This window comes from Nuphar pumila, chromosome 9, assembly GCF_984573655.1.
Source record: "Nuphar pumila chromosome 9, dmNupPumi1.hap1.1, whole genome shotgun sequence".
Lineage (NCBI taxonomy): Eukaryota > Viridiplantae > Streptophyta > Magnoliopsida > Nymphaeales > Nymphaeaceae > Nuphar > Nuphar pumila.
In genome coordinates, this window is record NC_143257.1 from 76,588,719 (window position 1) to 76,604,746 (window position 16,028).

The following is a 16,028-nucleotide window of genomic DNA, read 5'->3' on the forward strand; positions in this document are numbered from 1 at the left end:
ACTGAAGGAAAGAGAAAGGAGCCGGCTGGATTCCCTGTGGCTTTTGAACCAGCAACTATCCTGCGGCTGCTGGAAAGAAATCAAAAATCGATTTTCTACTGCTGGGCTGGAGGCAGATGGGGAAAACGGTGATGGCTCTCCTGCGGCTGGGCTGGAATGGATGAAGGATGGCGCTGGGGTGACTCTCCTGTGGTTGTGGTTGAAGTAGGGATGTGCGGCAGCTGCTGGAGGTGGAAGCCTCCTGTGGCTGGGTTGAAGAAGATTGGGTGCTCCCTCATGCTGCAAAGCTTCCTCCTGCAAAAACCCCCAAAACGATATTTCCATCCCCTCTCCTTCGTGAGTGCCTGCCCCTTTTAAAACTTTCCTTTCTCCCCCAAAAGAAACGCAGCCCCTTCCCCCTTAATGAGGTTCCGTTAAAATTTTTTGAAAATTTTGTTGAAAATTTTGCAAAGGCGTGAAACCGATGCCTCATTATTTTGAAAACTTGCTGTTTTTAAAAGAGGCGCATCTTGGGTTTTTTCAAAACTTTGTTTCATTTACCTAAGTTTTAGGTAAAAATCAAATTTATTATATTATTTTTTTTTTGGAAGTTCGGCTGTGCCATTTAAGGCTGCCTCCTTCTTAAAACAAAAATTATTTAAACAAATCAAAAAAAATAAAAAAAATGAGTATTGAAATAAATGAGAGGCTTTTATGGAAATGCCACCTCAATCCACTTTTAAAATCCTTTTGAAAATAAAGCTTTATTTTGTTTTGTAAAATCTTTTGTTTTCAAAAAGGGTGCCACATGTGTGTGGGCCCACTAACTAAAATATAAATAAATAAATATTGAGAAATTAAAAAGAAAAATTTGCAAATTGGTATGAACTTCGGGTGGGTCCCGCTTGAGAATAAGAAACTTACCTGAGAGTCTGAGTATGATGCTAGTTCAAAGGCGGGTCCCGCTCCATTTATTTGAAGATACGAGATAAAACATTATTTGTTTTTCAAGAATTTAAAAAAAAAAATGGTTTTTCAGGGCAAAAATATGGATAAAGTAAATGTAAAAATTTTGTAAAGAGATTTAAAATCCTTTTTGCAAAAAGTTTTGAGATAAAATCTTTAAAATCAATATCCAAATATCCAGATTGTTTTTCTTAAAAAAAAATTGTAATTCAAAGTCCTGGGGGTAAAATGGGAAAATTTGGTAATTTTGAATACCCAGGGTTTTAAAAATCAATTTGAAAAAGTTTAAAAATCAAATCTGAATTGATAATTTTGAAAATCAGGAGTTCTGGATCTCAAACTGACATGCTATGCAGTGAAATGATGCAATGCTATGCAAAGACATGTTCTGTGAAATGCACCCTGAGCTTAGACTTGGAAATTCTAATTTTTTTGTCCCGAAAAAAAGGATTTTGAAATTTGAAGATGTCTCTGAACATAAATATAGAAATTTTGAGGCTCAAGAGTGAAATTTAGGACTTTCTGCCAGGTTCAATCTTAAAAAAATGACTATTTTGCCCTTCATTGCTTCTGAAGAACTGAAATGTGGTGATTGAGGGCGATATCAAGAAGGTGAGTGAAATTTTGGGGTGTTTACACCAGGTTCCGGAGTCTTGAGAAGTATAGCCCAAACCTCTTCAAGAAAGAGAAGGCAAGGGCGGCTAGATTCGTGCGTGGACTGAAGGATGAGTTACGAACTCGTGTGCTCGGGGGTCGTCCTTCTACCCTGGCCGAGGCGATCGAGTCAGCCACCGCACTGACCGAAGACTGGGAACGATCCAAAGGTGGCTTTCAAAAGAGGGGTGGCAACGGAGGGGGTTCTTCAGGCGGGACCAGGAAGAATCCTCCAACAAGAGGGGGGGTGCAGAACGGAAAGAAGCAGCGGACCCGTGACGGGCGACAGCAGGGCGCGCAACAGGGCCGACCTCAGCCACGGAGACAACAGGGGAAGGCCCAGCCGGCATGTCGCAGATGCGGCAAGAATCATCCATTAGGTTTTTGCCCATCGTTTAAGGGGGTCTGCTACCAGTGTCAACAGCCAGGGCACATTGCCCCCTTCTGTCCGAACAAGCCTGCGGTTCCGGGTGGACAGCAGCAGCAACCGCAGCAGAGGCCTCAACAGCAGCAGGGTCAGCGCAAGACCAATGGACGGGTCTACGCGGCGACAGCAACCTCCCAGGATGATCAGGCTGATCTGATCGAAAGTATATTCTTAGTTGCCGAACACTTTGCACGTGTTATGTTTGATTCGGGTGCAACACACAGCTTTATTTCCTCTTCGTTTACAAAGTTACTTGATTTGGTTCCATCTAGCCTCGAAAGGGCTCTTGATGTGATGTCACCTATGGGTGCGTCCACTTCCTGCGGGAAGTATTTTCCATCCGTATGCGTGGTGATAGAAGGCCATGAGTTGTCCGCCGATTTGGTCATTTTGGATATGACATTTTATGATGTCATCTTGGGTATGGACTGGTTGTCCAAGCATAATGCGACCCTCCAGTGTCGGGGCAAGAAGGTAATCTTGGAGCACCCCAAATTGTCTGCATTGCTGTGTCATTCGACGAGACCGACCGATGGGGTGAGGATCGTGTCAGCTTTGAAGGTCTCCAAGTACCATAAGAAGGGTTGCATGGTATTCTTGGCCAGTGTTTCTGCTCAAGGCAGTCAGGCGACGCCCTTGGATCAGTTAAATGTTGTCCGCGAATTCCCGGATGTTTTTCCCGAGGATTTGTCGGGTTTGCCTCCGCATCGAGAAATTGAGTTCTCGATTGAGCTAATGCCTGGTACGGCACCAGTTTCTCGCGCTCCGTATCGCATGGCACCTGCTGAGTTAGGGGAACTGAAAAAGCAGTTGCAGGAGCTTCTTGACAAAGAATTTATTAGAGCGAGTGTATCCCCTTGGGGTGCCCCGGTCTTCTTTGTTAAGAAGAAGGATGGTTCAATGCGACTTTGTATTGACTACCACATGTTGAATCAAGTAACGCTGAAGAACAAGTACCCTTTGCCTAGGATCGATGATTTGTTTGATCAGTTGAGAAGGGCCAAGGTGTTCTCGAAAATCGATCTTCGTTCGGGATATCATCAGCTGAGGATTAAAACCGAAGATATTCCTAAAACAGCGTTCAGGTCCAGATATGGGCATTATGAATTTCTAGTGATGTCCTTTGGACTTACAAATGCCCCTGCGGCATTTATGGATCTGATGAACCGGGTTTTCAGGTTGTGGCTGGATTCTTTTGTCATCGTGTTCATAGATGACATCCTGATATATTCAGAGAGTGTGGAAGATCACCGAGAGCATTTGCGACTCGTGCTGCAGACACTGAGAGAACATCAGCTTTACGCTAAATTCTCAAAGTGTGAGTTTTGGATCGATAGGGTGATGTTTCTTGGTCATGTGATATCCGAGAGAGGTGTAGAGGTGGATCCAGCCAAGGTGGAAGCCGTTTTGTTATGGGAACAACCGAAGACGGTGGCAGACATTAGAAGTTTCTTGGGATTGGCGGGTTATTATCGTCGATTCATTCAAGATTTCTCGCGTATAGCGGCTCCGATGACTCGGTTGTTGCAGAAGGGAATGAAGTTCGAGTGGTCCTCTCGCTGCGAAGACAGTTTTCAAGAGTTAAAGAAGAGGTTGACCACAGCGTCGGTTTTGACATTGCCTTCCGGTACGGGCGGTTTTGTGGTATACAGTGATGCGTCGGGGACTGGACTGGGTTGTGTTCTTATGCAGCATGGAAATGTCATAGCATACGCTTCCCGACAGCTAAAGGTGCATGAGAAGAATTATCCCACACATGACTTGGAGTTAGCGGCAGTAGTTTATGCGTTGAAGATTTGGCGCCACTACCTTTATGGGGAAACGTTTGAGGTGATGTCCGATCACAAGAGCCTCAAATATATCTTCACCCAGAGGGACTTGAATTTGAGGCAACGTAGGTGGTTGGAATTCCTAAAGGATTACGACTTCTCCATCGCTTACCATCCGGGTAAGGCGAATGTGGTGGCTGATGCACTTAGTAGAAAGGCGTCAGTCACAGCAGCTAGCTTGATTGGACGCAGTTGGAATCTGGTCAAGGAGTTCGTACGATGGCAACCTTTTTCTGACGACTCCGAGCGCATCCTTTGTGTCGGAATGCAGGCACGACCAGAGATCATAGATCGAATCGAGGAACTCCAATCAAAAGATCCGGACTTTGAAAAGTTGTGCGAAAGTGCTCAGAAGCCAGAAGCGCAGTTTCGCCTGGAGGAGGGCGGAACCATTATGTTCGGGGACCGATGGTGGGTTCCAAAAGCGTTACGAGAAGAGTTGATGAGTGAAGCTCATAGGTCAAAGTATTTTGTTCACCCCGGTTCCACCAAGATGTTCAAAGATCTTCAGAGGATGTATTGGTGGAATGGGATGAAGCGGGACATCGCGGAGTTCGTATCTCGGTGTCTTACTTGCCAGCAAGTGAAGATTGAACACCAGAGACGAGGTGGTCTTTTGCAGCCTCTTGAGATTCCAGAGTGGAAGTGGGATGATATCTCAATGGACTTCATCGTAGGGCTGCCTAAGACTCGACTTCAACGAGATGCCATATGGGTGATTGTGGATCGGTTGACAAAGAGTGCTCATTTTCTTCCGATCAGGATTAGTCAAAGCTTGGAAAGCTTGGACGATCTCTACGTAGAGGAGATTGTTAGGCTTCACGGAGTGCCTCGTTCGATAGTGTCAGATCGGGATCCGAGGTTCACATCTCGATTTTGGCGCCAACTTCAGAAAGCCCTTGGCACTACCTTTAAGTTTAGTACTGCTTTCCATCCGCAGACAGATGGGCAGTCAGAACGAACGATTCAAATGCTCGAGGATATGTTAAGAGCGTGCGCTTTGGATTGGGCAGGTGATTGAGACAAACATGTGAAGCTTGCAGAGTTTTCTTATAACAATAGCTTTCATGCTAGTATTGGTATGGCTCCGTATGAAGCATTGTATGGCCGACCGTGTAGATCTCCAGTTTGTTGGGATGAGGTTGGAGTGACAGCAATGGAGTCTCCAGAAATCGTCCAGCACTATGCGGATCAGGTGCGTTTAATTCGGCAAAGGTTGATTGCAGCTCAGAGTAGGCAAAAGAGTTATGTCGATCAGCGGCGTAGAGAGCTCAGTTTTAAGGTAGGCGATCACGTGTTTGTTCGAATCTCGCCTACGAAAAGTATCTTCCAGTTTGGAAAGAAAGGAAAGTTGAGTCCTAGGTACGTCGGACCTTTCGAAGTCCTTGGACGTGTCGGAGAGACGACATATCGGGTAGCACTTCCTCCTCAGTTCTCGCAGATTCATGATGTTTTTCATGTCTCGATGTTGAGAAAGTTCGTACCTGACCCCTCACACGTAATTTATTATGAGGCGATCGAGGTACAACCTGACTTAACTACGGACGAGAAGCCGATAGAGATTGTGGAACGCCAGGAAAGGGTACTACGCAGTAGGACGATTCCGTTCGTAAAGGTGCGTTGGCAGCATCATGGGCTAGATGAATGCACTTGGGAGCCTGAGGCAGATATGCGTCAACACTATCCTCTTTTATTTGGTACGTTCTAATTTCGAGGACGAAATTCTTTTAAGGGGGTAGGGATGTAAGATTTCGTGTTTTCAGATCTTAGTCGCTTCATGAAAACTTTGAAATTTGGCTAAGTCTGGTAAGAAAATCGTTTGAGGCTCGAGTTTTAGACCAAGGTCTTAGAGTTTGGGTTTGACCCAAGTCTCATCATCAGGGTCTAGACAAGCCAATCGATGTGTGGCAAAGAGTTATAAATTCAACCTTTAAATTCAAGCAAAATTCAAGCGAAGTTCGGGTTATTTTCGGGCGAAATTCGGAATTTGATATTCATGTAATATATCGTTGGATGCGTCTCGAAATTCTGAGCGCAATGGTATTTTACTTTTTCAAATCCGAGTTTCGGTTGGCCCAGAAATCACGTTTTCTAAAATTTTAGCAGTTTGTTGATACGGATCCGAAATTGGATCGGATTGAATCCAAGGTGTAGGATCCAAATTTTTATGGATTTGGGTCCTAGTTAGGTCCTATAAAAATCTGGAGTTGATACAAGTCCTAATCCAAATTTTGTATGAGTATGGGTTTGGATCTTGGATCTTGGATCCGGATCCAATCCAAAATCCAAGCTTAACATTTTTATGACTTTAAGTTCAGCTGAAAGCTTTAAATTGGGGTTATTAGCACATAAAAAGTCCCCATGGTCAACATGACCAATTTTGGGAACTTTTGAATACCTATTAATAAGTAAATTCAAAAAAATAAATTTATTAATTTAATGATTTTTATTAATTTCGGGATTTGGGTTAAGAGGGTTTAGGGTTAACCCTCTTCCCTAATTAAAAGGGGTTTAGAGGTTTCCATACCTTTTTAGTAAGGTAGGTCAAAAAGTCAACAAAAAATTTATTAGTAAAGGAGTCCAAAAACCTCGAAACTCCCTAATGTGGGAGACCCAAATTTGGAAACTCACTAAAGAGTTTCCAGCTACTAATAGGAGAAGGAAGGGGGGGGGGGGGGCAGCCCTTTCTCTTTCTTTTGGTTGGAGAAAAAAAAAACAGGAAAAAGAGAGGAGAGAAGAAGAGAGAGAGAGAGAGAGAGAGAGAGAGAGGAGAAAGAAAGGAGGAGTGCAGGAGGTAGAAGAAGAAGGTGGGAGGCATCGGAGCTCAGCCCAAACGCCCTCCACAACCTCTATTCTCTTTTTTCCAAAAAGGTACAGGTACTTCTTGAAACGAGTGAGAAATAAAGTAAAGATTGGATTTTCCATGCATCTTTTGATGGAAATCCATAGAGGAACAGTGGACCCTCGATTTCCACCGTTATCCTTTTTCGCATATGCTGTATTTTTGTTGTTTCAGAAAAAAATATATATATGTAGATATATATATGATATACTAGGGGGCAGTTTTGCAAAATCGGTGGTATGTTGTTTTTGACAGCATACACAGGTCCAAACTGGACCTGTGTACATGCTTTTGGACCCACTCTTTTCAAAAAAAAAAAGGTATATGAATCAATAAAAAAAAATCAGTTCTTTGAAATTTGTAGTGCTGTTGTTTGTGATAGCCTACACAGGTCCAAACTGGACCTGTGTACATGCTGTTGGACCCAGCAGACAGGGTCGGCTGGGGCGTGGGTGTCTTCTTAAAAAAAAAAACACATAATATCATTTGCAGGCAGTTTTGCGTAAATAAATTTTTATGCTGTTGTTGACAGCATACACAGGCCCACACTCGGCCTGTGTATATGCTGTTAAGCCCAGCCAACAAGGTCGGCTGGGCTGGGCAGGGTTGTAACAAAAATGTTATATATGTATTTTCTGCATAGGTGGGGGTTACTTGACAATTTCCACAGGCCCAACTGGGCCTGTGAATGTGCTGTCAGACCCAGCCGACAGGGTCGGCTGGGCTTGGTGTGTTTCTTTTAAGAAAAAAATATATATATATATATATAAAGTAATTAAATGGTGGTTTTCGAAATGGGTTATGTTGTCGTTTTTGACAGCATACACAGGTCCACACTGGACCTGTGAATATGCTGCCAGACCCAGCCGATAGGGTCGGCTGGGCTGGGTTTAATCTTTTCACAGACATATATATATAGGTCTGTATATATATATAAACAGGGATGTTAGCACATGGCTTCCCTTTTGTGATACGTTTCCGGACAGCATACACAGTCCCTGTTTTGGGCCTGTGTATATGTTGTCAGACCCAGCCGATAGGGTCGGCTGGGCTGTGCTGTTAATTACAAAACTTCTCTTATGCTGGGAATCATGACATGTTAGTAACATAGGTTGTTAGCATATGAAAACAAGGCCTGGTTATGTGATTGGAAAGTTAAAATTCTAATCTTTTGATGCATGATAAATCTTGAGCATGAATTATGTACCTACAGTTTTACTTCTTTTTACGTTAGGAGTTGAGGTGGTTTTCATGACTGTTGGAACATGCTTACACATTGATGAACTTGAAATGTGTTGTTGCATATACATAAATACATGAATGCTCTTTTGTTCATCTCAATACAATTCATGGTTAGAACCATATGTGGTGATAATTGCATAAAGATGCATGCATGTGCATACCATGCATATGAACGGGAAAAAGGGTATAACATGGGCAGTTTAATTTGCATATGGGAATGTCATATTTCATGTTCATTATCAATGGATTAATTTGGTACATATATGACTATACCTTGCAGGCATGTTAATACCACTGCATACATTACATATGATTGTGATTTCTTGCATTAGTGCTCCGGTGATCAAAATGAATCATCGAGGGTTTGGTAAACCCGAGCTGTGGAAATGTTTCCCTTACTCATTTCAATTCATTGCAAAGATCATGCTTTATTAATATTTCAGCTTTATTGCACTGTTCTATATGTTTCCACAGGCCGGAGTCCTGTGATGGCTCTCGCGAGGTAGATGCGAGCTTTTATCTTTCTTTTTGCATATGATGTTGCAAAACTTAAGAAAATTAATTTTTAATAAAAAGTAATAATAAAGCACAGTGTAATACACCTTCTGGGATCACCCATCTGGAGAATGGGGATCTTAGAAATCCGGTCTTGGGGAGACTGTGAGGATACAAAACTCCGTGTGCTTAACTTTGGTTCCCTGAACCCGATATTGAGGTTCCTTCTCCTGGCCACGGTTTTAGGGAGAGTCCGCCACCTTACCCGAGAGTGGTGTGTTTGACACAGCTGTTGTTTTTTGTACCAAGGAAGTGGCACTTGTGGGCGTGGGGTGTCCCTTGTGTCCCCGACATTAAATATGGAGGTCTAATGTTCCGAAGGTGATTCGGTCGAGGGCTAAGTTTGGAACCTAGTAATAAAATACAAATTGTGTGCTAAGCTACCCTGGGAACCTAACTTGACCTCGGGGTTTGTACCCGTTTGGTGTATCCGCGGGCAACGGTAATTAAAAAGAGAAACTTAAAGTTGTATGCATTTAATAGAGCATGCTTAAGGAAACAAAAGACTTAATGGAAGATAATAAAATGATTCATGCATTGCACAAAAGACATGCATTTTCCTATTATGCATTAGAGCATGCATACTTTAATGATTCCGTAATCATTACATGATGGTAAGTGTTGAATGTTTATTTCGTGTTACATGCTGAATTCTTAGTACATGCTACTGCTTTACTGTCTTTGCATGTTTAGCATTTACGATTGTTGCATGAATAGTTTCTCAAATGATATAAAACTGTCTTGTATGTATTTTCCTTCAATTGTTGCATGATATCTCATCTTAACTCTTTATCTAACTTGTTTCATTAAGAAGTAGTTGTGCTCAGGATTTCGATTCTGACACCCTACTTCATTGGTTTTTCGCAGAAACAGGTGATCAGTGAAGTCGACAGCTACTGTCGAGGGCGCGGGAGTCACAATGAGTTTTGACAGTTTCCTTTGTGGACAGAGTGGCTCTTTATTTTGGTTTTTCAGTCTAGTGTTCTTGTTATTTGCTTATGGTCATCAGTGGTTACATTACTTTCTGTTGAGTCAAACACTTTATATTTGAGATTAGTTTTTAATTCATGAATAAAGGTATTGGTTAGATTATGGATGTTAATTGCAAGTTCTTTTGTGGCTATCCAGTTGAAATTGGAACTGTGAGGACCCTGGGTCTTTGGGAAGTTTTCCGCACTGTTTGAAAAAAAAAATCCACATTTTCAAAGGGGATGAGTTGGGGTCGTTACACTTTTGCTCAAGGACGCGGTTTCACGATCCTTGTCATTTGCTTTCGCATTTCCTGTGTCTGTTTGTCGTCGCGCTTTGCGCCGAGGCTTTTGCTTTCGTATTTACTACTTACTGTCTTTTGCTCAAGGACGCGGTTTCGCGATCCTTGTCCTTTGTTTTCGCATTTCCTGTTTCTGTTTGTCTCCGCGCTTTGCGCCAAGGCTTTTGCTTTCGTATTTACTACTTCATGTCTTTTGCTCAAGGACGCGGTTTCGCGATCCTTGTCTCTTGCTGTTGCACTTCCTATTTCTGTTATTTCGCTTTGTCATCGCGCTTCGCGCCCAGGCTCTTGCTTTTCGCATTATTGTCTTTCGTTTTTGCCTTGTCATTGCACATGCTTTTTCCCTGTTGCATTCTTCACGTAGAATTCCATGGTTTCGACCTCATGGAATGTGCTTCGGCCTCCACCACTCTCGCTCTCGCAACTATGGTGGATTTGAGGCTTAAACGACGCAACCTCGAAGTTAATTGGGTCCTTAACGAGGTTCCCCCATTATAGTCGTTGGGGAGCCCCAACGGTCATATTAATGACCGTTGGGGACCCCAACGACTATAAGAGTGGGGCCCCCAATGGTCCCAATACATTGAAAATAAAAAAGAAAAGAGAAAAAAAAGAATACAAAAAAATAAGAAAAGAAAAACCTAAGAAAAATAAAATGTACAACAAAATTACCAAAATACCCCTATCGGGTATTTTGATATAAATCCATAAAGAATATATATATATATATATATATATATATATATATATATATATATATATATATATATATATATATATATATATATATATATATATATATATATATATAACAAGCAGCACCTCTCCTCTCACTTCAATTTCCTTGCTGAATGTCTGTGATACTAATGGACTAGTCACACTCCATCGGGGCGAATTTATAAACTGTTTCTACACTCTCCTTTTGATCCTTCACTTTCAATTACACTAACCAAAGATCCATATACAGTTGATTCTTAAAATTCTAAGGTCGCCAAATTCCCAAACCTCCTTGCTCAGAACTGTCCAAATTCACAGGTCCATATGTGACACCTATCCCAATTGATATGACATCAAATGGAAAGTCCTTTGAAAGTCTGCATTGTGCTCTAAAATGGTTGATCAACCCTAAATCAGCATGTTTGAAAGTTTCAAATGTTGGTACATGTATATAGAGATGTGTATGCATTGGCACTTGACAAATCACAAGAACTTTAAATGCTCAGTGTTCCTATTGTGAAAATTTCCTATATATAGTGGAATAATAAAATTTCAACTTTTAGAGATCTTTTACGCCCTGAACCGCAAAATTTCAGTTTATCTTTCATTCTGTTTAACACTTTATTTTGTGAAGGGTTTTAGTTTTGGCACACTATATACTTAAATATTTGTCATCTAAAGGAAAAATTTCCATTCCTGTACATATCAATACCATTAACAATGTCTATACTTGTTACCATTGTTATCTTCAAAATAAAAGAATAAAATCTGTGGAAGCATTTCCTAAGGAAGAATAGAGACAAAAAATTTCCTTCAGGACATCTAATATATGCAGCTCAGTTGAACATGAACGAAATTTGGACTAAAACAGAATTACTTGTGGGCACACATAAAGTACCCATACAGAAACAGAACTCCATGAACATACAGATTCATGATTTATTGCCATATGAGAGAAGTTAATACCAATGGCCTACTTCAGAATTAAAATTCACTTTGCACAATATGTGACACATATAAATCAGTAAATAAGATAAATTGAAGTGAGTACATGGATGCACTACCTTCAGTTCAGTGGGAGACATGTTCAAAATAACAGATGGTTCCAATTCTTGGTCTAGCAAACGCCTTGCCAGCACAGCATTGGTCTGAAAGTTGTTTTTAGGTCATCAATGTCACATGGAATAAGAACTTGAGGCACTTCAGGCAAGATATATATTAGCAAGAATTACATAAGCAGCAACTGCAAGGTAAGTGTTAAGAGATTGTGTACTTTTTGTAAATATATAGTGTATGTAAACTGAGATAGTCCTCAGGGTTATTTCAGTCATTTTCCATAGTAATAGGGGTCAGCCCATTAGGGGCTGACTTTATTGTTGTGTATGTAAACTGAAATACACAACAGGGATATTTCAGTCATTCCCGTTGTAATAGCAGTCAGCCTATTAGGGGCTTTGTAGCTTTTGTTTATTATTTTCCTTTTTTGGTTTTTTTATAGTCAATATGCCTGTTGGGACAGCCCAACTAGTCATTGGGCTAGTCCCAACAGTCATATTTATGACCATTGGGGGCTAGCCCAACCTCTAGTTGGGCTGCCCCCCTTGCTCTCTCCCTTGTCTTATTCTTTAGTCTTCTTCTTCTTTTGTCTTATTCTTGTGTCTTCTTCTTCTTGTGTCTTTTCTTTTTGTCTATATAAGGGGATCTTCCCCATTGTAATAGGTATGCTTTTCTAAGCATTTTGTGTTTCTCCTTGTGAGAGTGTGTAGGTCCATAAGTGGCCACTTTGCTTTTGTGATCCATTGTAGCCTTAGTGGCACTGTATTGTGATTTTGTTGGTTTAGTTACGTGTTAAAGTATATATATATATATATATATATATATATATATATATATATATATCTTGATGTAATAAGTAAAACCCATTAGGGGTATTTTAGTTATTTCCCGTTATGTAATTAGTTGTATTCATTAGGGGAACTTTAGGTTTTTATAATTTATTCTTTTTATCAAGGGCATTATAGTCCTTATAATACTCTTGAAATAGAGCTGTTCGGAGTGATCCCAACAGCTATATGTCTAGTTGTTGGGAGCACTTCCCAATGACACGTTTTTGCTTCTTTTTGTGGGTGTAACCCTTTTTGTATGTCAAGCTTGTTCTCAAGCATTCTTCTAATAAGATCCTATATTTTTTATGTTTGTGTTTGGCCCATAAGTGGCTTATGTGATTGTAATCTTGCGGGGCATTATAGTCCTTATAATACTCTTGAAATAGAGCTGTTCGGAGTGATCCCAATAGTTATATTTCTAGTTGTTGGGAGCACTTCCCAATGACACGTTTTTGCTTCTTTTTTTGGGTGTAACCCTTTTTGTATGTCAAGCTTGTTCTCAAGCACTCTTCTAATAAGATCCTATATTTTTTATGTTTGTGTTTGGCCCATAAGTGGCTTATGTGATTGTAATCTTGCGTTGACCCATAAGAAGTCCCTGTGCCATTTGCTATTGTGTTCTTGTATGCCCATAAGAGGCACTCCCTTGTATTACTTTGCTCATTTCATTACAACATGGTTTCAGAGCATTGGTTTTTTGAGTTGTAACATGTACTTGAAGATCAATAGGAGGATCGTGAGATTGGTGGAGCATTAGTTTGTTGGTTCGTTGCCTCGAAAAGTGTACCATCAAATTTCTTCAACATAATTCTTGCAATCTTCTTTTCTTTTCTCTATCTATTCTCTTCCCCTACTCTTTCTTTTCTTAGAACAATGGTCAAAAAAACAGTAGCTACGGTTGTTCTCGTCAAATTTGATGGGAAAAACTATAACATGTAGGCCACCCCTATGAAAAGAATTTTGGTGGGCAAAGATTTGTGGGACTATGTTGATGACTTCATATCAGAACCTCAACCTATTCCCACAAGAAGATGATGTTACAAAAGAGGAATCTCTTAAAGACAAACAGAGAGAAAAGACTATCTTAGATTACAAAAAGGCCATTAAGGCATAGGATGTAGGACATGCCAATGTTTTATTCATATTTATAGGGAGTATGTGTGAAGAACCTTGCAAGAATATATTAGAATTTCAGAGGGCGGATGAAGCATGGGTTTATATCAAATAAACCTATACCCAACATGATGGTGCCCATAAATGGGAATTACAAGATAAGATTCACAAATGCAAGCAAGGTGATAGAAGCGTTAGAGAGTACTATGGTACTCTCAAAAGACGTTGGGACCAAATGGCTAAAATGGAACATATTTGGGATACCCTTGATGATGCTCGCCGTAGAAAAAATCAAATCCTTATTAAGCAATTTTTTCAATTCATGAGAGGAATTTGGCCCAAATTTGAACATGTTCGTGTTTCCATCATCCACCAGAACAAAAATCAAGAGGAGCTTCCACCTTTATATGAGACTTTAGCCTAAGTTTGTATGGAAGAAACAAGGCTAAAATCCATGACCGAATCTAGGGAGACCAAAGACAAGGTATTGGCGGTTTCTAAACCCGGTGTCAATACTCATTCCTATAAGCCTCCTCACTTCTATAAGAATAATTCTTGGAAGTCAAGGATCAATGATAGGAGATATGGTAAAAAAGAAAAGTTACTTGTCATAATCGTGGAGAACCGGGGCACATCAAATCTCTTTGCTCTGAATTCAAAAGCGATGAAAAAAGAGTAGTTACCCTAGAAGCTTCTCAGGAGAACAAGGAAGCCTCTAACTCCGGCTACCAAGGCATGTCCTTGTTTCAACTTGCAGAAGCTCTACAACCGCAATTCAAAAGCTCTACAACCGCAACTCAAAAGCTCATCCTTCTTAACTGGTGCTGCAGTCTCCTCTTCCTCACCTCCCGGTAAGATTTTTAACTCCTAGATTTTGGTGCCTAATTTCATATAACCCCTTATAGTATTATGCTCTCTTATTGTGTTTTTAATTCAAGTAGATCTAATGTTTTTACCGCGGATGGATCCTCTCTTGAAATTAAGGAAATTGAATAATTCTTCAAATTTTTCTATTCTAAAAATCAAAATTGTTTTAAAACTTAACTTAAATCTTCTTTTAGCTTCCCCAATAAACGACCATGGTTGTAAGGTCTCCTTCATATCTAACCACTGTTTTATACAAGTTCTTCAATCCAGCAAGCAAATTGGGGAAGGACATAGATAAGGAGATCTCTACTACATTGACCGGTTGATCATTTCCAAAGATTTTTTTTGCTTCAAGAGACAAAATTGGATATTTTTCTATAACATCAAAGACTAGGTCATCCTAGCATTTATAAATTGTCCAATATATCTCATTTGAGAAAAATTTGTAAAAAAAAAAAATCTAATGTACTGACTGTATTGTTGGGAAAATAAGTCATTCACTATCAATAGAAAACTTTTGTTGCCTCCAAACCGCTTGAATTAATACACTTGGATGTTTGGGGTCCTGCTCTTATTGCCTCTAAAGAAGGATTTACTTATTATGATATTTGTGGATGATTATTCATATTTTACTTGGATATTCTTTCTTAAGCACAAATATAAAGTTTTTGAAACTTTCAAAACATTTCACAACTTGTCATGAATCTTCTTAAAACCAATATTTGTATATTTCGGTCTGATTCAGGGAGAGTGTATACGTCAAAAGATTTTAAAAATTATTTGGAGAATCACGACATTTTACATCAAAAATCTTGTGCAAACACGCCTCAACAAAATGGTTTGGCCGAAAGAAAAGATAGGCATATAGTGGAAACCACTAGAACCCTGCTTATATCTAAAAATGTTCTGAAACACTTTTGGGCAGAATTTGCTCTCACTTCGGTTTACCTCATAAACAGACTTCCTTCAACCAAACTTCAAAATATTTCTCTCTATGAAAAACTTTATAAAGAACCCTGACTATTTCAGACCAAGGTTGTCAAACTAGGAAGCGAAAGCAGGAAAGGATACGGGAAGTGGAAGCGAGAAGTGAAGCATTTTAAAATTTATAGGAAGCAGGAAGAAAAGTATCAATTTAAAAGCAAAATATTAAAAAAAATGAAGCAATATGCTAATTGAATAGGAATCGAACAAGAAACCAATAAAAACTAAAATAAAATTGATGATTCTTATATTTCATGATTTTTCAGTAAAAGAGTTAAATTTTTGTTAAAATCTAACAATGATGGTTACTAATTTAAAGAAAGTACATGGAAAGTAAGTGAAAGCATGAGAGAAAATACATGAAAAGAAACGTGAGAAAAGCATATAGGAAGCATAGACCATGTGTGTGGGAAGCATAGAAGAAGCGTGAGGGAATCGAGATTCCCATGAAGTTTCGGAAGCGAATAGTATCGCGCTTCCGAAGCGAGCTTCCCACCTACCTAAGAAGCTTCTGGTAACTCTGTTTCAGACTAAAGACTTTTGGATATAAATGTTTTGTCCTTGTAAATAAAAATAACAAACTTTCACCAAGAGTTATTCCTTGTATTTTTCTTGCTTATAGAGAAACCCAAAAAGTATTTAGATGTTATGACTTTAAAAATGATAAATATATCAAGGAATGTTACGTTTATAGAGC

General features: G+C 39.8%; 1 protein-coding gene across 6 annotated transcripts in view; it reads right to left on the reverse strand.

Moving 5' to 3' along the window:
* Positions 1-16,028, reverse strand: part of LOC149828644 (ASI1-immunoprecipitated protein 3-like) — a 191,727-nt gene that overhangs the window by 132,417 nt on the left and 43,282 nt on the right. For 5 of the 6 annotated variants that reach the window (XM_090017664.1, XM_090017663.1, XM_090017662.1 and 2 more), the window contains one exon: positions 11,546-11,629. The exons of the other annotated variant lie outside the window; for it this stretch is intronic. In XM_090017664.1, coding sequence (XP_089873790.1) covers positions 11,546-11,629 — 84 coding nt within the window. The remainder of the gene's footprint in view (positions 1-11,545; positions 11,630-16,028) is intronic. 6 annotated transcript variants of the gene reach the window in all.